Consider the following 25,828-nt stretch of genomic DNA (forward strand, 5'->3'; position numbering starts at 1 on the left):
TGATCAATTATTTTGGATTAATTAACCCATTTTTATAATTAATAAAAGCAATGGTTTTAAATTTAACGAAAAAATATTATTAATTAATAATATGTAAAAATATATAGTGTGTTAAAGTTGGCATTTAATCAAATTTTTCCTGTTTAATCATTATTTTTTATATTCAAGTATATCATATGTTATTAATAATTTAATTAATGAACTAATTATATTCACTTATGTTATTTTTAATATTATTATCATTATTTATAATTAATAATGTGCACAGTTAATTGGCTCACATAATTACTGTATTAATGTACAATAAAATGCAATCATTAAATAATATAATATCTAATTTAATTAATTAGTATATTAATATATTTTAATTATACATTAAATTACTTATTTGTGTAGTAATCATGTTTGTTTTACCTAATTTGGGTTTTAAGTATTATGTTTTAATTAAGAATACCATTATAATTTACTCATTTTCTTGTTTTTTATATTTTTATTTTTTTTGGGTACTAACGCCGGAAACTGTTTTCCAGTACACAAGAACTCATCCATACTAACACCAAGTTTGAAGATGAAATTCATGTAGATGAATGAAATGAATTTAATGCAAAAGATGAACATGAATATTTGTTTATTTCAATTATACTGAATTTAAATTAAACAACATTTAACATATTTCAGTGACACTAAACTTTTAATACTATTTTTCAACCCAATTAGCCCCTTAATCAGCAAACTTTTTTTTTTTTTTTTTGCTTCGATCTCCTCCTCCTCACCAAAATCCTCGTGGGCCAGATGACACGTAGGGAGGAAATACAAATTCAAAGATGGTGGAGGAACTTATGCGGAGGCGGACGGTTCAATGTAAAGCGGACAGTCATTGTCTTCAGCAACCAAACTCATCTCTCCGTTCGCCATTCCTCTCTGTCTCCGATCTATATATATATCTTCTCCGTAGCAGCTCCACCTCTCTCGTTACTTGATCCGTTTCCGCATCGATTTCTTCTTTCTATCTCTTATTGGACGGCTATTCCATGGAAACTGCCATCACTCTCCGTTCCTATCACTGTAAGTGTTCTCCTCTTCGATTTGGTCTCTCCGGTTTTATTTTTAGAATGTTGGGCCATGACGGGTTATTAGACGTTAAGTAGCGAGAGAGACGAAATGTCAGGCTATTTCTTCCTGTTTATCGGTGGCGTTTTTTACTGATGCTGGGATCTCGAGGACATGTCGCATTTAATTTGGTGATTTTTGCGTTTGGTTTTGCTTTTTTGTGTTAATGATGTTGATTTGGTCTTGCATTGTGTTTTTTATGTTTCATTAGCGATAAAATCTTGTTTTCTGATAGAAATGTATTCGGGTATAGATTGGCAGAAGGATTTGTGTTCCGACGTTCTTTGAACTGTCGACTGATTTCTTCATCTTTACGTTATTGGATGCGTAAATTAATTATCTTAACTGAGTACTTATGTCAAACAGTGACTGAGTTTCGTCTTTGTGACATCATTTCGATTTTTCACAAGCAAGCATAAAAGTTTCTGATATTTTCGGCAGTACAGTCGGCATGAATTCAAAGGGATGATCCTAAGAAAGAATTTCATTAGGATTAGAAACCTCTACTTCATCCAACATGTCAGGAAATTATTGCCTCTCATTGGATACCAGTCACTCCTAAAAAGGCAGAGTTCAATTCAGAATTAACTTTCGCTGATTAATGTCTTGTACGTTGAAGTAAAATAAAAAAAAGTAAATCGAGCACATGTTGCTGAGAGTAGAAACATTTCTTTTTTACATAACAAATTTGGTTCTTCATCATTTCCTATGGATCACTAAGAGAGAGAATGTGATCCTGAACTTGAACTTCCATTGGAAAAGCATATAATGAAGCTTTAACTAGCACTCTAACTAAGAAAGGTAATTGAATTTCTTTTTTCTTGTCTTCTTAAAATGTTAGCAAACATTAATATGTATTTTTACAACATATATGGCTGGCATCCACTGGCTTGGATATACTTTATTAGCAATCCATACATGGGTCAAAGCCTTTGTATTCTACACACCAAATGGGCGAACTTTTTCTCCTCCAACCATTTTTCTCCTCCATTTATCTTCAATATCCCTTAGAAAATTCATCCTCGTTTGAGCTTTTTCTCCCTATTGCCTCGTAGAACAACAATAGTAACCTAAGAATCCATTGTTGTAATTTGTAGGAAGAAAAGAGTGGAGAGATTAGGGATTTCTCATCTCTCTCCCCTATTTATAATGTAAAAAAATATCAAAATTACACCCATGTCCCTACAGGCCATAAACCTTAGGAATCTAGTTGCTAAGGGAAAATACTTTCCAAGAAAATAAGTAAAACCTAATTATATCTTCCAACAATATGTATTTGTACAGCATATATGGGCGGCATTAACTAGATTGGATCTACTTTATTAGAAATCCATACATTGGTCAAAGCCTTTGTATTCTACACACCAAATGGGGAAACCTTTTTTCGTGCAACCATTTTTCTACTCCATTTTATCTTCATCATCCCTTAGAAAATTCATCCTCGTTTGAGCTTTTCCTCCCTATTGCCATGTAGAACGACAATAGTCACCTAAGAATCCATTGTTGTAATTTGGAGTAAGAAAAGAGTGGAGAAATTAGGGATTTCTGATGCCTCTCCCCTATTTATAAAGTAAAAAAATATCAAAATTACATCCATGTCCCTACAGGTGGCATTATCTGGCTTGGATCTACTTTATCAGAAATCCATACATTGGTCAAAGCCTTTGTATTTTACACGCAAAATGGGGCACTTTTTTATTTTCTTGCAACCATTTTTCGGCTCAATTTATCTTCAACATCCCTTAGAAAGTTCATCCCTTTCTTAGCTTTTCCTCCTTATTACCATGTAGAATGACAATCATAACCTAAGAATCCATTTCTTCCTTGCAGCTCTGAAACTCTGTTCTTGTAGAACTTTAATATTCTTCATGGAAGGAAAAAGTTGCTTGATTGTGCATTCCCATAGCTAGGCTTCCTCATACTCATTAAGTGTATTAACTTCTCAATTCCCAACAGTTTGTAAGTGTTGGGCTTTGGGTTGAGCTTAGTTCTATCCCAAAATGACTAGCCACTTAGGAATGTTTAACCTTATAACCCATTAATTTTTTTTCTTATTTTTCAATGAGGGACATTTCCTCTCAACAATGGAACTACATTTCCAGTGCCACTGAAATTATTGTAGGCACATTTGTTTGACACTAATAGTAGAAATCATCTTTTGTTATTCTAGTTCGCTCATTCTAAGATGCTCCCTGTAGTGACATAATTCATGCAAATCTCTAAGCAGATTCAGTTTTTTTCTGAACTAGCATCTTGATTTTAAGGTGCAAATTCTTCACAATTTTCTTTAAAAAATTTTCAGCTGATCACTTTGCTTAAGTCCACTAAAGAGGCTTACTGAAATTAGGGTCGGTAAGATAATCTACTTTATCATTATTGTAACCTTTTTCTAACTATACATTTTCATGGATCCTTTTTCCTTCACTTTTAATCTTTGAAAACCCACAAGAATTTAATAATTTGATTTTAATGGTTATAAGCAGTTCTGTCAGTTGGATTAGAAGCCCATGAGCTCTCTTCATTGAGTATGAGCATAAAGCAGTGAAGGCATCTTTAGAGGAATGAAAAAATAATGATGCATTGGGTTACAATCATGTATTGGATTCTATTTTGCCACCATTTTCTTTTTCACTAATATATGTAGTAATTTTTGCATAACAAAATGACAGTAACTGGAATCAACTTGTAAATACAGATAGAATATGGGACGAAATGAAAAAAAAAGGCAAGTAAGAGGCCCCTTTTCAACTCTTAATGGGGGAAAAAGGGTCATGGATTTAACTAGAATAGGAAATTGAAAGGAAAAATCAGGAAGATTAGTTGTTCATTGAAAGCATAGTGACTTGCTCCGTCTGATGAACCTTTCTCTTGCCCCATGGTTCCTCATAAAATTGTAGGTGTATTGTAACTTTTAGTGTTCATCTTACTCTTGAAAAGAAAAAAAAAGAAGGAACAAATCATGAATACCATTGGCTAGAATTCCATTTTCAATAAAACACTGGCCGGGCAAATGCATAAGTAGTTTGACAATGCGAATTCACATTAGGATGTAAAATATTGTAGAATAAATTTGATTTTCACTAGTTATTTAAATATTTGAATGATAATTCGAAAGTGACCTTTGGCGCTTTTCTGACCTTTTGGATAAAATTCATCAATTTTTAATAATCTCGATGTCTCATGGTCTCATGTTCGAAGAATAACTAAATGACTTGGCCAATAAACTGGCTAAAGAAGAGGTCAATCATCAAGTCCTTGTTGTTGACCCCCCTTAGCTTTATTAGTTTTCCTTTGGATAAATTCTTCAATCTTTCAAAAAAAAAATTGAATGATAATTATATAATTTAAAAAAATATTTTTTGATTGTTTTCAAATGTCAAAATTTCAATTTTAAATCACTGACATACTAAGATATACAAACAGGTTGTCTTGGAGAAGAAAACTGCCAAAAACTAGGGTTAGACAACAAGTTGCAAGCTTCAGAGCCTGATTTTAGATCTAATGTCTCCATTTCTGATATGTACATTTATTTAAGAAAACATAATTTTTCAGTAGTGTACTATGAGCCTCATATTCTTATTTTTGAATCTGATAGCTCATTTGCAGCCTTTATTTTGTTTTACTTTCAATAACCCAACATAATCTTCCTGGTAAAAATATGTATTTGTGGTTGATTGTAATGTGTGCTGCCACCTGTACCAGGTAAGGTAGGGACAGTTCTACATGCTGGATGCAAGCTTGAAAATTTTTGCATGGTTCCCCTGCGTAATGTCATCTCAACCAAAAATATGTTACCTCTTGGACTGGGAACAAGAGGAAGGCTCCAGCCATATGTTAAGTCTTCCAGAGCTTCATTGGCAGTGACATCAGATTGTAAGTTTCATTATAATAGATTTTCTGTTATTGATTTAATTCAAAATTTTTTGACCTTGTTATGTTATTTAAATAATCATTATGTTTCTTGTTTCAAGCACACTACTATAGTGGTTAAGGATGTATAACCTACTCTCCTTGAATTTTTCTGTGCTTTGAATTACTGAAGCCCTTCTCTTTCCAATCAGCTTTCCCTTCAAAGAGTAGCTCAAAAGGACCAGTAGAGAAGAAAATACTGCAAACTTCAACGTTCCCAAATGCATTTGAGGTGCGATGGGAATTTATTTACCCTAGTTCTTTTTGTTCATCATGATCATAAACAGAGAAAATGTTCTCATTGTTCATCAATTTTCTTGACTCGGTCCTATTTTATCTACTGATATCACTTACTAAATATTTACGATATTTTATTCTGTGTGAACCTCAAATATAACTTGTGCAAATAAAACTGCTTGTTATGTTCAATGAGGAATATTTCTTTACTTGTTACAACATGCTGTATTTCTCTATTTAAAATTATGTTTCTATTTTATTTCATTTAGAAAATGACTATCATTATCTCTTTCTGTATTCCAGTCATTGGTCATGGAAGTATGCGACAATACTGATGTTGCAGAACTAAAAGTGAAGGTGCAGTTTGGTTTTTCATCCTCAGACACCTCTGCTTTACTTTTATTAAATCAATGATGAACTTGAAAGCACATTTCATTTTATATTGAACGCAGTGGGAAAACTTTGAAGCTCTTACAGCTGCCTAAAGAGTAAAAGAATAAAAGCAAAGCTATAAATTTGAATCAATGAAAGAAACTGAATTTGCTTCTTCTGAGGCAGCCTTTTGGACCTCCATGTTTGCCCACTTTGGTTTTAGTCATTCTTCATGTGTTGTACCTTTAAGCAGCTATTATTTTTACATTTTTTTTATAAAGAATGACAATTTCAGTTGTTTGTTTTCAAATAACATGTCATACTGGTGATCCAGTCAAACGTGTGAGAAAACGACCAAAAGCTCTTTTTTAAAGATATGGTTGTTCTTTATTCCATTGCTTTTTAAAAACTTAATCACTTATCAAGTGAATCATTGAACTTACCATTTCTTGTAGGGGTAGTTGTTATTTCTACAATTTTTTTAACCACTTATTACATAAAGATTGGGATTTGACTGCTTTCTAGAGATGGCCTTCAAAAAGAACTGCTTCTTAGAATATTATCCCATTGCCATTTTATTTTCCCTAGAGATATTATTCTGAAAATTTCTCTCCCTCCCATAATATAATTTCTTTGTAATGTTCGAATGTTATTAAATATAAAAGACTGTCTAAACAGCCAACAGGCTATAAAAAGTTCATGGACTTGAGAAGAGAAAGATCAGGTACAATAACTATACTCTCATGCAAGTGGCCCACTTTGCATATTTATGTGCCCTCGTATTTCACTGTGTTGGATGTTAGACCGAGAGGTCTTTGGAGAATTGCCTATATCTCTGATTTGTAAAAACTGTTCACCAAAACACCAAGGGAAAACAGTTTCCCCCTTTGTCCACATCCTACATGAGACTCTCCTAGAATTTTGGATTCTTAACATAGAGAACTGATGCAATACATGTAGAAGATCTAGTTGAAGGACATCCAAGGACAAGAGATCACCCCAAAGTGACTCATGTTTATGAAAGAAGGAAGAAGGAAACTCAATTTAAAGAGGCCTAAATTTCCTCAAGTTTCTGGAATAGAAAGTTCTAAGTAGGAAAATCTTTAAGTTGTAAGATTGCTGAAGGTAAAAGTTTAGTTCAAAGGTAACTTGTGTTTGGTGGGAAGCATCACTTAAATAGCAATTTACTGTTTTAGCTAAAAGCTTCAATAAGAAGGTTCTTTAGTAGCAGTTTCCTATTTTAAGATTTTGTCCTTGTTTCTAATTTAGTGAAGCATAAAGTTAGCAAGTCTACTAGTAGAAATCTTTTTCTGTCTTAAATTTCTTTGTTAGCAAGTAGAACTGGAATTCTTAGACTGGAACAACATAGAAGTTTCCTCTTTTTTTAATGTCCATACCTATAAGAAGGTTTCATACATAACACAAAAATCAATCTTTCGCTATTGAATGAAGTTCTAGTTTTGTTCTCTTGTGCACAAACTTATCCCTTTGTTTTTCTCTATTTGCAATTCTTTTAATAGTCGTGTAAGCCCTACTTCCTTTGAGTGAAGTGTAAGAAGCTCTACTTTCTGTCTTTCAAGTTTTACCCATCAAACTTGAATCCAGATTATTGTTTTCAAATTGTTGCTGAAATCTAGGTTACCCATGTCCTAGAGGAAGCTTTCAACTATATTATTTATTGAAATCTAAACTGCTGTGGTGTATCAAGAACCCAATTGATACATATTGTAACCTTCTCAACCTTACCTAATTTGTTGTCCTAGTGTTTGGATCAATGACGTTTGCAACCAACCACTCAAGGAAGTTTGTCTTTCCTTAATTAAAATCACCAATCTATCTTCCTTTGTACTTTATGCAAATTTTATATAGTCTGTTCAACGAAGGATAACTCCATCTCTAATTATACTAAGTTTGAATTCCTTCTTTTTTTTTTTTTTTAATAGACAACGTTTCAATTCTATAACAGATCATATCATGCCTTTGGAAACACTTGGCAGCAAAACTAGTTGGATTGTATTCTATTGTATTCTTATATTGTATACTTGTTTTGCTGGATGTGATTCCATGGCAATATTTATCTCTGTTAATCTCTTCAAAACAACTAGAATGCTCATGCCACATCCTTATGCAATAACTCTTTTTTAAACCACTGCAGCCATCTTTGAACTTTTTTTGTTGAAGTATACTTGACTTTGTGGGGATTTCTAGATGCAGGAATTTCCTGTCAATCACGTAATGGTGGAAATCTCTTTATTTGGTGGGAGAAACATCACATTTCACTATTATATGATTTCTATATTTCATGTACCACTGGAATCAGTCTTTACTCAAGCCATTTTTGGTGGTTTCTTCATGTGAAGTCTTGGATTCATTTCTTACTGGTGTCTGGCATTGGGTGGGGTGCAAGAAATTTTTTTTTGTCAAGTACCAGATCAACTTCCCTTCTGTTTCTAAATAGAAGATTGAATTTAGCAGGGTGTATTGTTCTCTTGGTTTGGCTTTTCAATTTATAGTATCATTCTTTAATTTCTTTAGTAGAAAAGAAACTTACATGCACAATTCTCATGTAGCAACACATGTTTATCAGAAGCTTTTTGGGAGAATTGCAAGTGGGTGTGTGAACATAAACTGTTGTATTATATTGAAATTATAATACCAACCACTTTAAAGGGCCACCTGATATGATCTTACAATGTGACCAATTCTTCTACAGGTTGGAAGCTTTGAAATGCATCTGAAACGAAATGTAGGATCTGTACAAGTTCAAAAATCTGCCATTTCCTCAATTGCGATGCTACCAGATGCTCCAACCAAAACTATGGATGAATCTTTTCCTGCATCCCCAGGATCCACTCAGTCATCAAAACCTTCTCCAACAACCAACAACCCTTTTTCAAACGTCTCGCGGTCATCAAAGGCCTCAAAGCTTGCCTCTCTAGAGGGTTCTGGGAATACATATGTTTTAGTATCATCTCCAACCGTAAGGATCAATGATTTAGCTAAATACATGAACATCATGAACCTGATCTCTCAAGTTAATCATAATTTCACAAGTAGAGAAACATAAATTCTGACTTTAACTGATCAAAATTTTTCCCAATTTCACCAGGTAGGTACATTCAGAAGGGGGAGAACTGTTAAAGGCAAGAAGCAGGCTCCCATCTGTAAAGAGGTAAAAGTTGTATCAGTAAGTGCATAGACTTCTGTAGAATTTGCAAATTTTGGTAGTTGAATATCACTTTTAATCGAAACAGGGGGATATAATTAAAGAAGGACAGGTCATTGGTTACCTGGATCAGTTTGGTAGTGAGCTTCCAGTCAAAGTGAGTTTTCATCATTATGACAACTACTCGGTGTTTGTATTTTTTTATCCATTGTTTGTTTATTTCTTCTTGTTTCTCCGGCAGTCTGATGTGGCAGGAGAAGTGTTAAAGCTTCTTTACAAGGATGGAGGTACTATCACTTGTCATTCAGATTAAAAATTTTGAAAAATCTTATCCATGATAAATCAAGTAACATCCATCAAAGTGCTATTTTCTCCACATTGCAAAAGCTTCTTTTTGATCTCTGATTCTTCACAAATCTACAGATTCACATTTGTGTGGTTATCACTTGAATTACTTGTTAAATATGACTTGGGGTTTGAATAACTTGTTAGGAATTAGTCCTGAATTGTTCAGTCTCCACCCTTCTCTATTATATTCATATCACTAGAATACGTCGTAATCTTGGCTGTTTTCTGATCTGCAGAGGCGGTTGGCTATGGGGATCCTCTAGTAGCTGTCTTGCCGTCTTTCAGTGGGATTAAGTAAGTCTTAGGTTTCACACAAGCCTGCTTTACCTTCTTCTCAGTTTTTTCTTGTGCTTCCGGGAAGACGCAAGTGTAATTTAAGTTATTTGATTGTGATGTGTGATAATTTATTGAATTAGTAACAAATTCGAGAAGTAGGGAAAAATATGAGTATAGGAAAAAAGGTTGAGATTTTGCTTAGTGATTGTCTCTTTCATACTCTCACTAAAGTGCTCTATTGATTGAATAAAATGCTTTAAGCTCCTGGAAACTGTACATGCTGTATTCAATCTTTCACCAGGTAAACAAGAAAAACTAAAGTAGAAGTGTCAATTTTATCTTTTTTTTAAAAAAAAATTATTTACTAAATAAAATAAATTTTTTATTTTGCTTGGTTATGGGATATTTTTATAATTTTAATGATTTTTAAGTAAAGTTATGAAATAGCTTATTTTGTATATTAATATATCGTAGACTGAATATGTTGTATATAACGAAACAAAATTAATTAAAAAAAGAAAGAATGTATTTTTGGATTGATTATGTATGAAGTCCTAGAGAATTAGCTTTTATACATTCTAAAGGGAATGAGAATAATAAACTAATAGGGGGGACTTCGGTTGCATAAAACCTAAATTTATTAGCTTGTTATGCATTTGTATCTCTATTATTATAGACCATTAAAATTGTTGCATATCAGCCTGTTGGATGTTTGTGTTTCATTATTGCTCATTCGAGTAAACAAAAAGATGGAGTAGTGTTAGTGTTGGATAAACTTTGAAGAGGAACAAGGAAGTTGTATAGTTGCTGCTTTCTTTAACGTGAAGTATAAGGGAACTTATCAATCGGATAGTTGGGCAGGTAGTGTGTAGGGACTTATATTTTGTTTTATCATGACATGTGGAACTCTCAAGTAGGGACATCTAGAGTTGTATATGTGCACAAAAACATCATCCATTAGATAGAATCCTACCTTCTCATGCCCCGATTCTCTTCATCTGCAAGTCCTAAAAAATAAATACAAGATGTGGGGAAAATTTTATTGAACAATTTAAAGACTTAGTTAAACTGCTGAAAAATAGGAGGTCAGCAAGAACATTTGGAACAAAGAGAACTAAGTTCAACAAGATCTGATGGGGTTGTATGTATAATACCCTTCCACTGAACCGTGGCATTTGGTAAGGAAGATGGATCAACCTCAAATGTAGATGAGGGGGTAGATGTAATGGTCAACTGACAAAGTCTCTAAACTAGCTGTCGAATCTCAATTTGTGGACTAGAGAAGGAGGTAGTATCTTTGTTAATCACTTTAGAGTTTGTCTAAGTTGGCTTACCAAATTTCTCTTAGCATCTGTCAAAAAAAGGTTTGATTGACCACAATGAATGCATTTTAGATCCCCTCTATCACTTCGACCATGAACTCGCCTTTACTATTGTTACCTCTACCTCTACCTTCAAACTTATGAAATGATGAGTGAAGATTAAGTGTAATTGCATCTACCATCCTGATATCCTTTTTTGATTTACTTGCTAGAATTCATTCTGTTGAATTTATAGATAAGAGAAATACTTCATTGACTTATTTTAATCAGAGTACATGAACCTCTATTTATAATAGAGGAAGGTAATAAAGTCCAATTATAATAAAACTACATTTATCCCAATTACACCTAAACTCTAATACTTAAAGATAAGTTCTATTATAATTAAATAACCCAAAATAAATGGAAGTTTAACATGACTAAAACACCTTTAAACTGAAATTTTTCTGTAAGACTTGTTTCCATAATAATTGTAGCTCTATTAGACTTCTTATTGTATAAGACTTCTTATGCCATCTCACGTGATCATGGCGGGTCCCATATTTTATAGGTTTGGGCCAATCTTTCAACACTCTTAAATATATGAGCCTTCCTTGGTCGTATGGACTTGGACCCATCTTCCAACACCTTTTGCTCGAATAACTCTATTAAAGACTTGTTCCACAATGGTCACATCATCATTGTGTTACAATTGGGCTCTAATAACATCGTATTCAGATCCACTGTACTAAAAAAACTAATTACGCATTGTACTAGGAAATTTATTATTTAACATTTTGTTCACGCCATATTACACAATAGTGGGTTGGAAGTAGGATGTAAAACCAGTTAAGCAACAAAAAATAGGATAAGAGTACGAACTTGAACTAGATCTGATTATTCTCCTCCGATTTTGTTTTTGCTTTTCTACCCAATCATTCTTTTATAAAAGTTAAAACAAATAAAAAAATTAGTTTTTATTGGTCAAAATATTAATACATTACTAATATATTATCATAATTTCATGTCGATAATAATAAGAGAATTTTTTTATCTGATTATTCTCCTCCAAATTTTTTTTGCTTTTCTACCCAATCATTCTTTTATAAAAGTTAAAACAAATAAAAAAATTAGTTTTTATTGGTCAAAATAAGAGAATTTTTTTTAAACGTAATTGGATTCAAAGAAATGCAGAAACGCAATTGGATTCATGTTGGTTTTCCCTGCAAAAACTGCAAGCCCAATTGCAGTAAGATTTGAAAAGAAAATACAAATACATATTTACGGAAATGGAGCAGAGACTGCGAAGGTATCTCATGTTCAAGATACAGAGTTTTCGTCATTGAAACAATTCATTGAGGAATAGACAATCAACAATCTCAAGAACTTATTAACCGATACTCTGATTTTGCATTTAAAAAACCATCGAAATCATAAGAGGATCTTCGCTAAATACCCGGGAAATTTTTTTTCTTTAATTTCGGAAATGGGCAGCCAATATGAAGAGAAGCATCAATGCGACAGACAAGAAGAAAAAGAAAACAAGATGAATCTGCCAAAAGATTAGCGGATTCGTTCTTGCCATATGGGCGCTAGCAATCGTTACTGAAAGTAAGGGGAAGAGGAGAGAGAGATCCTTACCGGTTCTTGCGCTCAGAGAAAGACCGAAAAGAAGATGGAGAGGGGGGTGTTGAGGACGACTTCGAACGGTGAGGACACCACGCCATCACCCCTTCCACTCCGGGTAACGTTCGTAATGGAAACCCAAAAACGTTACCGGGAGGGAAAGAGGTAGCGGCGTGGAGTTCTTGGCTGAGTTTCTTGGGGCTTCCAGGTAAGGTGTGGAAGGAGACGAAGGATTGGTCTCTATGCTTGATATCGCGAGCTCTTTTAAAACGGACCGAACGACAAGTTTTAGGGGGTAGCGGCGTAATTTGTGTAGAACTAGTTTCGGGAGAGCAGTTCCGCTGCTGTTATATTTATTACCTCAAATTTTTTTTTTGGGCTTTAATATTGTTGAATTTCTAATTTGAGTGCTCTTATTTGAGACCTACTCTTGCAAGGCTCTTATAAGACTCCACCATATTAATTCTGGTTCTAGAGAGATTTCTTACTATGAAAGTTATGTAATACTCTTTTGTACATGCTTTTCAACACTCCTCTCATGTTGGACTTTATAACTTTAGTTTACAATAAAAAAAAATTTGGTCTTCAATCTTCGTTATTTAATTTTTTCATATATGTGAAGTCTTCTTCTTTTGTTCTCCTCATTTCTTGAATATTTTGGTCACATAAAAATTCCCACAATATGTGAAACAAAATACCTATTTTTTGTTTTTTTTTTCTACTTCTCCCCCTCAAGTTGGGGATGAAAAGGACACATAGACCGAGTTTGGACAAAACACAATATGGGAGAAGAAAATCACTTCTAGCCATACGACAAGGCTCCATACACCAGTCAAATAGTCATAGTCTGAAACACACTCTACACAATTCTAAAAACGAAAAAATGACCCAACTTTAGGGCATAACAAAGAGACTATACATTTTTAAGGGTAGCTCAAACACAAATCACCTATTGGGTAAAGAATCATATACTTGACTAAAGTTGAATGTTAGACACACTCCTATACTTTTTAGGTATTGGGTTTAGGTATTGCTTAAAGTGATTAAAACACAAGATGATAAACTAAAGATATACTAGAGAAAAACTACTTTAACCAGAAGGAGGTGATTATGCAACATTTATACTTTCAAACAAATTAGAATATGACCCTTTTTTTAAAATAATAAACTAGGGGAGAATATAAAGGTAAAAATAACTGAAATAACTTAACAAATTTGACCAAGTATGATTTTCTTTTTTCGGGGGTGGGGGGTGGGGGGCGACCAAAAGATGATAATGCAGAAATAACCAAGTAACAAAAATGTAAAAAATTGAAAACAACATCAAATCAAGATATCAATACTTTGAACAAGTACATCATGGAATTATTAAGACTAACCAAAATCTCTTATTAGAAGAGATTTTTTCCTAAAAAACTAGGACTCTAGGAGAAAAAGAATTTGAATTCACGTCAATGCATGGAGAGATAATAGGAGAGAAAATAGAAAAAATGAGAGATTTTAGGTATAACTTACCTTTAGTACTTCTAATATCTATATCTCTCACAATATAGCTCAGAATCACAAATGATTTGTTGCTCAAGAAACTAGACTCAAAGACTGTTAATTGATACCTAATTTGACATAAAAATCTTCATTCTTGAATCTTATTGGAGTTACTTGATTTTTTTTTTATTTTGTAGCAATACCCTTGTTGACACCAATGAGAATATCTCTTTACACATAGATCAGATTGACATAAAAGTTACTCCTAAAACTAAACTTGATATATTTTATTTAAGTATAATATTCCTTCATGAAAATTACTTCTTTTGAGAGAAAAAATCTCTTTAGACTCTGCATTCTAGTCGAACTGATTATTCTTTCTTCTATGGCCAACATGACTATAGACTCTTTTGATAGTGATATCTCCCTTTAGAAAACTAAGATAAAGAATTGGTTAAATTGGTCAAAAAATAGATTTATAGATATTTCTTTTGACATATAAATCTCCATATAAACTCTGGTTTTTTATACCATAGAAGGGCTCAAAAATTGAAGTTTTTTATTGAGGCAACCTGGTTCCCGTGTGAGACGGAAGAAGACACCGTCTGAATCTCTGATTGTCCTTCATTTAGATCCACTCTCAATAGACTAATGTCTGTTTGAGTGGATCTAAATGAGGGACAATCGTAGATTCAGACGGTCTCTTCTTCCATCTCTCATGTATTTGTTGTTGGCATCCCCTCCCTCAACTCTTTGATGTAATAAAATAGAATTCCATTGCATTGGCTACGATCCAAACTATGGTTTTAAGCAGTGTTTACTGTCTCCGTTAGAGTTGTTGGTTCTGGTTATGACCATAGGGGGGTTAGTCAACTTGGTGCAGGAGATGAACTTTAGTCGTATTACTCAGTTGATCTCTAGTGGAGCGTCAAACTTCTAGTCATCTCAATGACTAAGATGAAGTTGAACATCATCTCCACGTTATAAATTATGGAATCTGGTTTCCGTCCTAAATTTCCAATCATCCAGATGAATTAAACACCGGGGTTCGAACCCTCGACGTTTTTAGTCCAGTTCAAACAAGGCTGAGTTGCCTACACGGGCGCCCATTAGCCAACGAAACCCGACCCCCATCACTAATGAGGTACAGTTCGTAGTGACTGCGAAGTCATATGGGGCTCTACCAGGGGTGTTCGGTGAATTTGGGCTCGATGTGTGTGTTTTTTCATTGTTTAGTGCATATGCAGTAGTAAAAATAGTTTGATTAATTTTGAAATGTTTTAGAATGTTGTTGAGATTTTTTGAAGAGCTATGAAATGTTTTTGCCATGTGGTGAGGAGATTCGGGTGTTATAAATATCCACCACATAGTATTCTATTTTTTGTGGTTTGTGTTTCTATGACGGGTGAAGGTTGTCTGATAAAGTTTTTTCCATGAGGGCCATCTCGGATTTAGATTATAAATGGCTTTAAAAAGACAACTAATTGCTCGACCATATGACATTTGGACCTTCGAAGATGACAGCAAAATGCTCGATCTCTTGGTTGAGCAGGTCAATATAGGGAACAAGTTGCCTAATGGGGTTTGGAAGCATGTATATATGGATTGTGGAGAGGATTACGATCCAGGCAAAAAATTGTACTTGCTTGTTGCATATTGCATAATTATCTACGTGGAGAGGATTACGATGATCTATTTGAAGATGAAGATTTTGATTCGGGTGGCGAGCTCAGTGGAGGAGGTGATGCGGTACAATTAGGTGTAATGGATGATAAAGACAACGACGATAGCCATGGTCTTGAGGATGAGGGTAGCCAAGTAACAAACTTTCGGAGGCAGCGTGCATTAGAATTCACATGAGCCGCACAATTTTGACATGCCATAGTGACTTCCATGTGGAATGATAAATGATGGTTGTATCTTATTGTTTTTGAACATGTGTCATTCATATGTACTAAACTTGTAACTTGATGATTTTAATATTAAAGGCACGAACTCGTTATTTGAATAATCTTTCTTTTAGGTTATTAATAAAGTTGTATATGTATTTATTTAATATTTTCTTTAAATTTTATTACTATATTAAACTTGATATTTAAGTCTAGTAAATAAAATATAGTTAAAGTATGCATTTGATTAATTAATTATTTTTAATTTTGTCAAAATATATTATTAATTAATACCATGTAAAAAATCCATCTTATGTTATTAATAAAATACTTATTTATTTATTAATCATATTTATTTTTAATTACTCTATTGTATTAGATTTAATAGTAGTAATTAAAATATTGTTAACTCAAGCACTTGGTTTAATTAACTCATTTTTATAATTAATAAAATCAATGGTTTTAAATTTAATGGAAACATATTATTGATTAATAATATGTAAAAATATAGTGTGTTAAAGTTAGCATTTGATAAATTTTTCCTGTTTAATCATGACTTTTTATGTTAAAGGATACCATATATTATTAATAAATTAATAACTAAATGTATTATCTTCGTTTATGTTATTTTTAACGTTATTTATTTATTTATTTATAATTAATCATGTGCACAGTTAATTGGCTCACGTAATTACTGTATTAATGTACAATAAACAGTAATCATTAACTAATATAATATACAATTCAATTAATTATTATATTAATATATTTTAGTTTTACATTAAATTAGTTATTCGTGTAGTAATAATGTTTGTTTTACCTAAATTAATGTTTAAGTATTATAATTTAATTAAGTATACTATTACAAGTTACTAATTCTCTTATTTTTCGCGTTTTTGTCATTTGGGGGCACTAACACTAGAAACTGTTTTCCATTGCACACGAACTCGTCCACACTAACACCCATTTCGAAGATGAAATTCATGTAGATGAATAAAATGAAGATGAACTTCAAATTTTTTGTTTGTTGATTAACGCCCCCATAATGAAGATGCCAAATGCAAGGGACTCGATTGTTACACTTCAACATGTTCTGTTCTGGCAATAAACAGTATAACTGATATGACACACTCCAAGTTGAGACTTTGCTATAACTTGTCTTGTTACACCCCAAGTCAATCTCAATGAGTTAGAAGCATTTAACAAATTTCTCATCAAACCACTCAATAATATATAAAATAATTCCAGTTCAGTCAATAGTTAAGCATTCTTGTATTTTCTTTCATATCTATTGAATACTTTTCAAGAGACAAATTTTTTTATTTATATTCATTGGTCAAAGTACTATTTTCAAACTCAAAATATTTTTTCGGTTAACTTTATTTGTGTTCAGTTTTAATTATATTCTGAAGATGTTGATACATTGGTTGTTCACCTGGGACTAAGGTGTAACCTTTTATTTTGTGTTGATTATTATATATGTGTAATTGAGAGACAATTGTACTTCATTGAAAAGTTAATGTCCCTTACATTAAGTTCAATCTAGTCTCAGATTGATAAAGTTGTTAGAAATCCCATTTTGGGTCTACGTGGTTGTACCTAGTGCTGTTGGTCATAAGTCCATGTCTGTGTTTGGGGAGGTGTTGTAAAATTATACCAGCTTGGTTCATTGTTGTAGGTGCCTTTAGGCATTTTGGGGGTTTTATGTGTAAAAGTGTGTAGAATGGAGAGGAGGAAGAGGGAATAAGGTGAATAAAAGAGGACGTATGGAGAAGAAGATTGAATGAGAAGGAGAAGAAAGAACAAGGGTAGAAAACATAGGGCATAGGGGGGGAAGTTCTTGCCCAGGTTAGGCTTAGCACCGTCCTCTCTTTATTTATAATCCCATCAAATTATTACTAAAACGCCAATTTTCTCTTGTCCTTTGACAAAGGATTAACAAGTAAAAAAAAACATAAGTGCTAAAATACGAAGAACTATTCTAAACACAACTTAAATTCCAACACTTCTGATCCTGGGAAGTACTTGGATTTCCGCTACCAAACATATTGGTCTTTTGGTATCAGAGCAGGCACCATGTTATGGGTTCGAATCTCGGAGAGGGCGACCTAAAGGCAAGATTAAAATTATTGGTAGGCTCAAAAAGTGGGTTGGACCAGTGTTGCTAGAGTGGGCCGCCGTGGACGATAGCTCATAAAGACAAGAGTATTTTTGTGATCCTGGGTTAAGTACTTGTCTTTTCGCTACCAAACAAATCGGTCTTTTGGTATGTATTGGCTAGGTGCTTAACATTGGTGCTTTAGGGGGAGTATTAAAGAATATTTTTCTTTTCAAGCTAAAGTTACAAACTCCAGTTTGAGGAGATATGGAAGTCTTACATGATTCTCAAGAAAAGAGTCACATGGGAAGAAGGTTCAGCCAAGGAGAAATTTTAATATTAGGGGGAGTATTAAAGAATATTTTTCTTTTCAAGCTAAAGTTACAAACTCCAGTTTGAGGAGATATGGAAGTCTTACATGATTCTCAAGAAAAGAGTCACATGGGAAGAAGGTTCAGCCAAGGAGAAATTTTAATATTATTAAACTACTACTTTGTTTGATTTGTTTAATGATTGTAGAATTAAGAGTTGTACTTTAGGTGTAACTCAGATATGGGTAGTTTAATTTAACTCACATTTTATGTATTTTGTTGAATTTATGAAAAAGAGAAATAATTCATTAACTTGATTATAATTGAGTATAATGAGCTTCTATTTATAATGGAGGAAACAAGTAGAATCATTACAATTAAAGTACCCATATCCCAGTTACACCCAATGTCAAACATTTAAAGCTAAGTCCTAGCGTAATTAAATAAATGAATAAGAATAGAAGATTAACATAACTAAAACTTCTCTAACTGAAATAGTTGTATGAGACTTCCTCCCATGAGATTCCTATAAGGTTTTGCCATATTAATTATTGCTCCGTGAGACTTTTTTTTTCCAATGAGAATCATGTAAGACTCCTTTATATTACCAAGGAGAACTTTTATAGAGATGGTATAAAATTGTAATTATGCAAGCTAGTATATGTCCTCTTAGGTCTTTTTCATTTTGAATCATGTAGCCCTAAGGGCATTATAGTGCTATATACACCTTCACACAACTATAAATACAACCTCAAAAGATGGGTAGAGCATTCAAACCTCTGCCTTTTGGCTTGAATTCATCCATACACCTCTCTCTCTTTTCCACTTCCTTCTCTCCCTTGGATTTTTCTCTCCTCTCTCCCAAGAGGTGGAATTCCTCTCTCCTCTAATCCCCTTGAGATCTCTTGTATTTATGTCTTGTCCCTAGAAATCAACACAAGCCAAAATTACCATCTAACACCTCAACCTTCTTTCTATTCCTCTATATTCCAGCCACTACACCCCTTACCCAACACATCCATACTTTTACACCCAACCATAAAATCCCACCCTATCCATATATAATTTAATCGCACCAACTTTATCAATTCCAAACACCACCCATCTATCCCACCACTACCTACCTTAATGCCACAACAACCCAAACCTTCCCTACACACCGAAACACTTACTTCCACTTTTACTCTCAATTTGGCCATCCTCTACACAAACCCCCGAAACCAATCATTCACACTACATCTCAAGAATATAACCTTGGCCATTTTTATTTTACCCATACGAATCACCAATGTCCTATCCACATACAACTCACACAACTCCCTCATATTCTCCATCCCTCTCAGCCCCTCCCTCTCCTCCTCAAATAAAGCCTCTCCACCAAACTACTCATCTAGTTACCCTCCCCCATGACCATCCCCACCATATTCCTTCCATACATTACATCACTATTTCACAACTCAACCTCAACTCAAATCACTTTCTAAAACAAAATACTAACCCTCCCCAAGAAGAAAATTCTGAGTCATACCAACAAACAAACCTCAACCTCATGTACCACCTAAGTATCAACCACTGTTCTATTCGGTACAACTACCCACCATTGTTTAAGACCAAAATGTTATCACTCTAAATGTAGCTTGGTTGCACCTAGATTAGGCTCCCACACTTTACAAGCATCAACTCCACGTAATACAAGAACATAGATAAAACGAGCTTAACAAGAACTACTTTACTTGGGAGAATGAAGATAAGTTCTTACAATGCTTTCTTAGTTACTCAACCTTGAGTTCAAAGAGGGGTGGAGTGATAAAAGCCAAATTGATGTAAATGCACAAATGTACCAAGCATGGGGAGGGGTACAAGTTGTAATTTGGGGGGAATTTATTTTTAAAAGTCTAAGTGGCACCACCTTAAGGGTAAAAGTGGTAATTTGATTTGATTTTTTAAAAAATCTAGGGGATGCCACTTGGGACATGTGAGGATGATTTCTTTCTACGATTTGTTAACTTTCAACCTTGAAGACAAGGTTGATACTCAAAAGGGGTGGAGTGACAGAAACCCAAAAATACACTCAAAGAAACAAGAGAAGGAGAAATGTAGAAGAGAAGAAGAAAAATAGAAAGAGAAGCCACTACAAAATAGGAAGTGCCACCTCTAAGAAACAAGGGTGTGTGGGGCTGAAGGCAAAAAGGAAAAATGCAAAAGTGTCATGAGGCATGAGGGCAAAAAGAAAAAAATGCCAGAGGGCCATGAACCCTAAGCACAAAATGGCAAAATGCCCCCTATTCTTGATAAGATAAATTCTAGAAAATATTTATCTTTAATTGCTGTAAAATTTCAATTCCTAGAATCTCTCCAAGATTTATGTAATTCTTTTAATTTCCTAGAATCTCTCCTAGATTGATGTAATTCTTTCAATTTCCTAGAATCTCTCGAGTTATGTAATCTTAGTTGATTAATAAGTTTTCCATATAATGCTATAAATAGGGATCGGAAGGAAGAGGTCAATCAAGCCTTTTAAAAATCTCTCTTTCCCCTCTCAAATGTGTGCCTAGAACTTCTCCCCTCTATTTTCCTCTCTTCTTCTCTCTTTTCTTTCTAAATCTCTCTCTATCTCCCTCTCTTCCTCCACTGTTCTTCTCTCTTCTTCCCTTCTCTCTTCTTCCAACCTTGTTAACCTCTCTCTTTAGACTCTTCCTTTCAGTTTTAGAAAAGATTATGACCTCTCACAATTAAGGTTTTTATCAAGAAATTAAAAAGGGAAGAGAAAGGCGGATTCAGGAATGAAGCAATAATATGGTTGAAATCCAATTTTAACTAAAAGAAAAGAAGCTTATTCAATAAATTCTCCTTTAGGGATTGTTTCCCAAATGCATATCTCAAATATGTGTATGTTACTTTTATTAAGAGAAAGATTATTAGTGTAGGAAAACCAATATGTTGGAAGCTGAGCCCAAGCCCACACGACCAAGGAATGCCCACTCATCCAAGAGATGTGGAAGATGGGCTCAAGGCCCACAAACCCATACAGTGATGGCAAGATTGTAAATAAAGAGTCATCTCATAGAGATGACATTGATGTAATTAATTTAAGTTCCATGACTATAATTATAATATTGTAGTTTCATTAATCTATAAATTGAACTTCAGGGGGAGGGTTAGAAAGTTTTTGTCTCTCTCTTCTTCTCCACATGAACTTGATCCATGGAGTCTTGAAAATCAATGAAACCCATTATTTTTTTTCTCATATTGATGCTTCTTTTTTATAGTTGCTAGAATTGTTTTTTAAATTTTGTTGCTCGCTTTCTCCTTGATTAGAAAAATCAAAATGTTTGTTTTCCAGCCCCTATTTTGTCTAGACTTTTTAGTAGTATCACGTTTTTCTTCCTGCTTAGAGTTATCCTGCTCAAGGCCCTTACGGAAAAAAAATCAACACACTTGTCCCTTTTTTTGACACTTGGTAATTCGGGATCCTTTATTTTTTTTTTTCAGAAACTCTTTCTTGGTTGCCGCTTTGGGAGGACGATGACTTATTGATTTCGGAAATTCAAACTAGAAATTTTTTGGTTGACTCGATCTCTACTGGATGAGTTTATTCTGGAAGTCGTTCTTCTAGGTTGGACCTTGATTTGCAGATTGTGACTGACTTTCCTGGATTTTAGTTGTTCGTCGCTATCTCTGCTATTGCTCGTCGCTATCTTTTGTTGCTATCTTCAAAATATTATTTTTTGGAGAAAACTTTGCAACTCCCTCATCTACTCTACAACAAGTTGTTGTCTCTTCACTGATATTTCCTTTTTCGGCTGCTACTCCGGGATCTTTGGTTCAGTCATTGATGTCCAGCATTGTTCGGTGGCCATTGGGAAGACGACTCTGCTATTGTAGGGAGGAAGATGATGAAAAAAAAATGCCTAAGTTAGGTAAGTGATAGGGGAGGCTTTGGACAGAGCCAGCTCGCGAGCGGCTCTAGCTCGGCTCTGTTCGATTCAATATATCTGGATCTCGAACAGAATTCGAGATTCAGATATGGCTCGTTTGAGTTAACGAGCCGAGCTCGATCGAATCAAGGTTCGGCTCGAAAGCTCGCAAGCTGGCTCGTTAACGGGTGACTCAAGGGATCGAGAGTGGGAGAGGGAGCAAGTGCGGGGGAGAGGGGGGGGGGGGGGGGAGGACTCTGAGCCCTTCCCATCAACCGCTCTGGCTGCCTCTATAACCCTCGATAGCTCCTCGTCGGCCGCTACATCCCCTTTCCTCCAATGTCTTCCTCTTCCTCCAATTTCTTCGCCTCATCTGTTTCCATCACCTTTGTGTCACCGCCGTTTCCATCGTCGCCACCTCCGTTTCCGACGAAAGGTCCTCACCGATATCCAGAGTGAGTTACCTTAGTTCGGAGAAATCATTTCCCATCCCTCCCCCCCCCCCCCCCCCCCCCCCCCCCCCCCCCCCCCCCCCAAATGAAGTCGATTTCGCACGTGTGAAAGTTAAACGTGTGAGATCATAAACCTGATTTCGCACGTGTGAAAGTCACACATGCGAGATCGTAAACAAGTGAAAAAAACAACTCTTTGTCCCTTCCTCATGGCTCTTGAAGAAATTGAAAAGACATTTTAGTAGAAATACATTTCTAGAGACTATTAGTGGTTTTTTCAATAAATGTTGAAATTATATTTTTAGTAGAAATATAGGGACCATTAGTGCCTCATGTTTTTAGAAATTCTTATTAAAAAATATATAATTTTTTAAGTAAGATTTTCTTACCAAGATGGGCTAGGAAACCATATAGAAAATTTTTGAATAAGTATTTGACAGTTGATGCTATAATACTTTTAGCATGAGGCAATTTTCATAGCAATTTTGTGTTTGACATTTTATTTGATTAAAAATTTATTGATAAGTATAGTAATATATTAGGTTGATTATTAATTTTTATTTATTTCCCTAGAAGAGGCAATAAGAGGTCCATTTAATTTTCTAAGAAAATTTTAAAATATTTCTTGTAATTTTCTAGTAAGTCTATAATAGTAATAAGATTTTATTTATAGGTTTTTTTGGAAATGTGTATCCTAGGAAAAATATTTCTAGTTTTTCCTAGAATATAAAATTTCAATTAGGGGCACTATGGAGGCCATAGTAAATTTATGGCCAAATTAAAAAATTACAAAATAAGCTAGACAACATTTGGGGTAAAAAAGATTAATATTGGTGGGTTCTAATCCATTATCGAGACTCAATCCCGAACCTCCCATATCATTCTTTTCTTAAAAATGTATGCATAATTTTATAGATAATTTATTTGACATATATTTTATGTAGAGTATTAAATGTAGGTTAACCTCGAACTTGGCTAGAGTTTGAGCTCGAACTCGGTTAAAATTATTAGGCTTGAGATCGATTACAATCTTAGGCTCGAGGCTAGGTCGGCTCGAGCTCGAGTTCAAAATCTTTCAATAAAGCTCGGCTTGAACATAGAAAGGTTCAGACTCAACTGGATTCGATGCCACCCTTATGCTCAATTTTAAGTAGAGGTCATGCCCAATTTTATGTAAAATGTATGCTCAATTTAATGTAAAATGTATGTATAATTTTATATATTATTTATTTGACATGTATTTTTTAAAAAGTTTTAAATGTATGTTGGAGCTTGAACTCGAGACATGTAATTTTTGAAAAGTTTTAAATGAATGTTGAAGCTCGAGCTCGGCTCGAACTCGGTTTAAATTATTGGGTTCGAGCTCGATAACAATTTTAGGCTCGAGGCTAGGCTCGATTCGAGCTCGAGTTCAAAATATTTAAATCAGGCTCGGCTCGATGCCACCCCTAGTAAGTGATTTTGTTCCGCCGAGTGACCCGAACCGGGTCTATTCTATTCCACCAGGTTAACTCAGCAGGCAAGCGCTAAACTCATTCCGTTCCGCTCGAGTTAACCCAACGGGTAGGGTCAACTCGGTCTGATCCACCCGACTTGGTCCACTTATTTTTTTCCTTGGTTATACATGTCTGGGTCTCGAGTTCGATACCTATTTCTTTTGCGACACGACTATATTGGTATGATAAATGATTCAGGTAGACTCAGTTCCTTGTCTTTGGCTTGAATATTATTTTGAAGTATTGGTAGCTTATTCCTTGGTCAACATATTATTTGGCGCACAGACTCGCATCAGATTATTTTATGGGTAATTTTTTAAGGATTTTCATTATTTGGTACATGTTATTGGGTACAAGCCCATTTTATATGCTGCTATTATGTCTCTTTAGTTGAAACATTATTATTGTAGAAGGACCTCTCAATTGCTAACTACTATCAACATTGGTTATTTTGATGAATAAGAAAATACATGTTGGCTCCAAAATATTATCTTTTGGGTAATTACCCGTTACCCCTCTTAATAGGCATTTATTACTTCTACCATTTTAGAGTCGGTGTTATGTGGAGGGACACATGATGGAGGAGTTTTATTACACTTCTTAGCAATACCTATAGACCCAATACGTATAGAAGATAGGAGTGTGCCCAACATCCAACATGAGTTATTTTATTGGAGAATGGAGTCATATCTTATGGCTAGGAGTGATTTTACTCTCACTTACATTATGCCAGCTTGGCTTCTTGGAAGAGACCACCAACTTGAGGGGGAGTGTTGGAAGATATGGATGACTACCATTTTATACGGGAAGATCCTATACACCATTTGCAACAAGCTAGGCGTTCATGATGGTCTCACACCCCCAGCTTGAGGGGGAGTGTTGGAAGGTGAGCCCTAGCCTACACGACCAAGGAAGGCCCACACATCTAAGAGATGTGAGAGATGGGCTCAAGGCCCACAAACCAAGAAGAAGGCCCACATGCCCATATAGTGATGGTAGGATGGTAAATAAAAAGTTATCTCATATAGATGACATTGATGTAATTATTTTAAGTTCCAGGGCATAATTATAATATTTTAATTTCATTCATCTATAATTTGAACTTCAGGGGGAGGGTTAGGAAACAAGTCCATATCCTCTTTTCTTCCTCATGTTTTCTCCCAATGGGTGTCTTTTTTTTTTCTCCTTGAGCTAAATCCATGGAGTCCTGAAAATCAAAATAATCGAAAGACACTTTTTCACAGTCACAAACATATGAAAGGAATCCTTATAGGGCTTCACCTAAAATTAAGTTTAAGTCTAGTTGGGGGGTCATGTCTTTAATTACTAAGCTAAGCTAGCAATAGTATGTTAGTAAACCATTGTTGTTATTTACAAACTTCTACCCCTACTTTGCCTTTGTTACAAGGTGGTACCAACCCCACCATGCCCATAGGAGGTGGCATGATGAGTCATCACACGAGCTGGAATTGATTGACATACTATTGATTAATGCCCATAAGGTGGAAGATTTGGCAATCTTCCTAGATTAATGTAATTGATTGATCTTCTTTTGATTGATGTAATTTATTTAATCATGATTGATGTCATTACGGATTCTAATTGATTGAGGAGTTTCCCTAAATATATAATGGAAATAGTATATTAAGGGTCCTGGTTAAAGCTTTCAATCAAGCTCTCATCTTCTCAAATTCATGGAAGAATCTCTCTCCTAGCCTAAAGTCTTTCTTCTCCCTTTTCTCTTATCTCTTCTCTACCAGAGCTCTCTCTCTTTGCACTTTTCTTTATTCTCTCTACTCTCTCTTTTCCCTCTCTCATCTTGCTCGAGGTTTCTA

The 25,828-nt window shown here is 34.5% G+C and overlaps 1 protein-coding gene across 1 annotated transcript; it reads left to right on the top strand.

The window, feature by feature from the left end:
* The first annotated feature begins 860 nt into the window (after window positions 1-860).
* LOC137966177 (uncharacterized) lies at window positions 861-9,689 on the top strand. The gene is made up of 9 exons (XM_068812722.1): window positions 861-1,065; window positions 4,813-4,983; window positions 5,172-5,251; window positions 5,560-5,613; window positions 8,342-8,608; window positions 8,738-8,800; window positions 8,883-8,951; window positions 9,036-9,081; window positions 9,379-9,689. The coding sequence occupies exons 1-9, from the start codon at window positions 1,032-1,034 to the stop codon at window positions 9,438-9,440; spliced, it is 846 nt and encodes a 281-aa protein (XP_068668823.1). The 5' UTR covers window positions 861-1,031; the 3' UTR covers window positions 9,441-9,689.
* Window positions 9,690-25,828: the final 16,139 nt, after the last annotated feature.

The sequence above is a fragment of the Aristolochia californica genome, unplaced genomic scaffold (assembly GCF_029961685.1).
Source record: "Aristolochia californica isolate CCGP_79_NKW_82.1479 unplaced genomic scaffold, dmAriCali1.0.hap1 SCAF_5, whole genome shotgun sequence".
NCBI lineage: Eukaryota > Viridiplantae > Streptophyta > Magnoliopsida > Piperales > Aristolochiaceae > Aristolochia > Aristolochia californica.

Coding starts and splice junctions, on each gene's coding strand:
- LOC137966177 (XM_068812722.1), top strand. CDS start 1,032: ATGGAAACTGCCATCACTCTCCGTTCCTATCACT. Junction 5,614..8,341: donor TTGCAGAACTAAAAGTGAAG/GTGCAGTTTGGT, acceptor ATTCTTCTACAG/GTTGGAAGCTTTGAAATGCA. Junction 9,082..9,378: donor GCTTCTTTACAAGGATGGAG/GTACTATCACTT, acceptor TCTGATCTGCAG/AGGCGGTTGGCTATGGGGAT.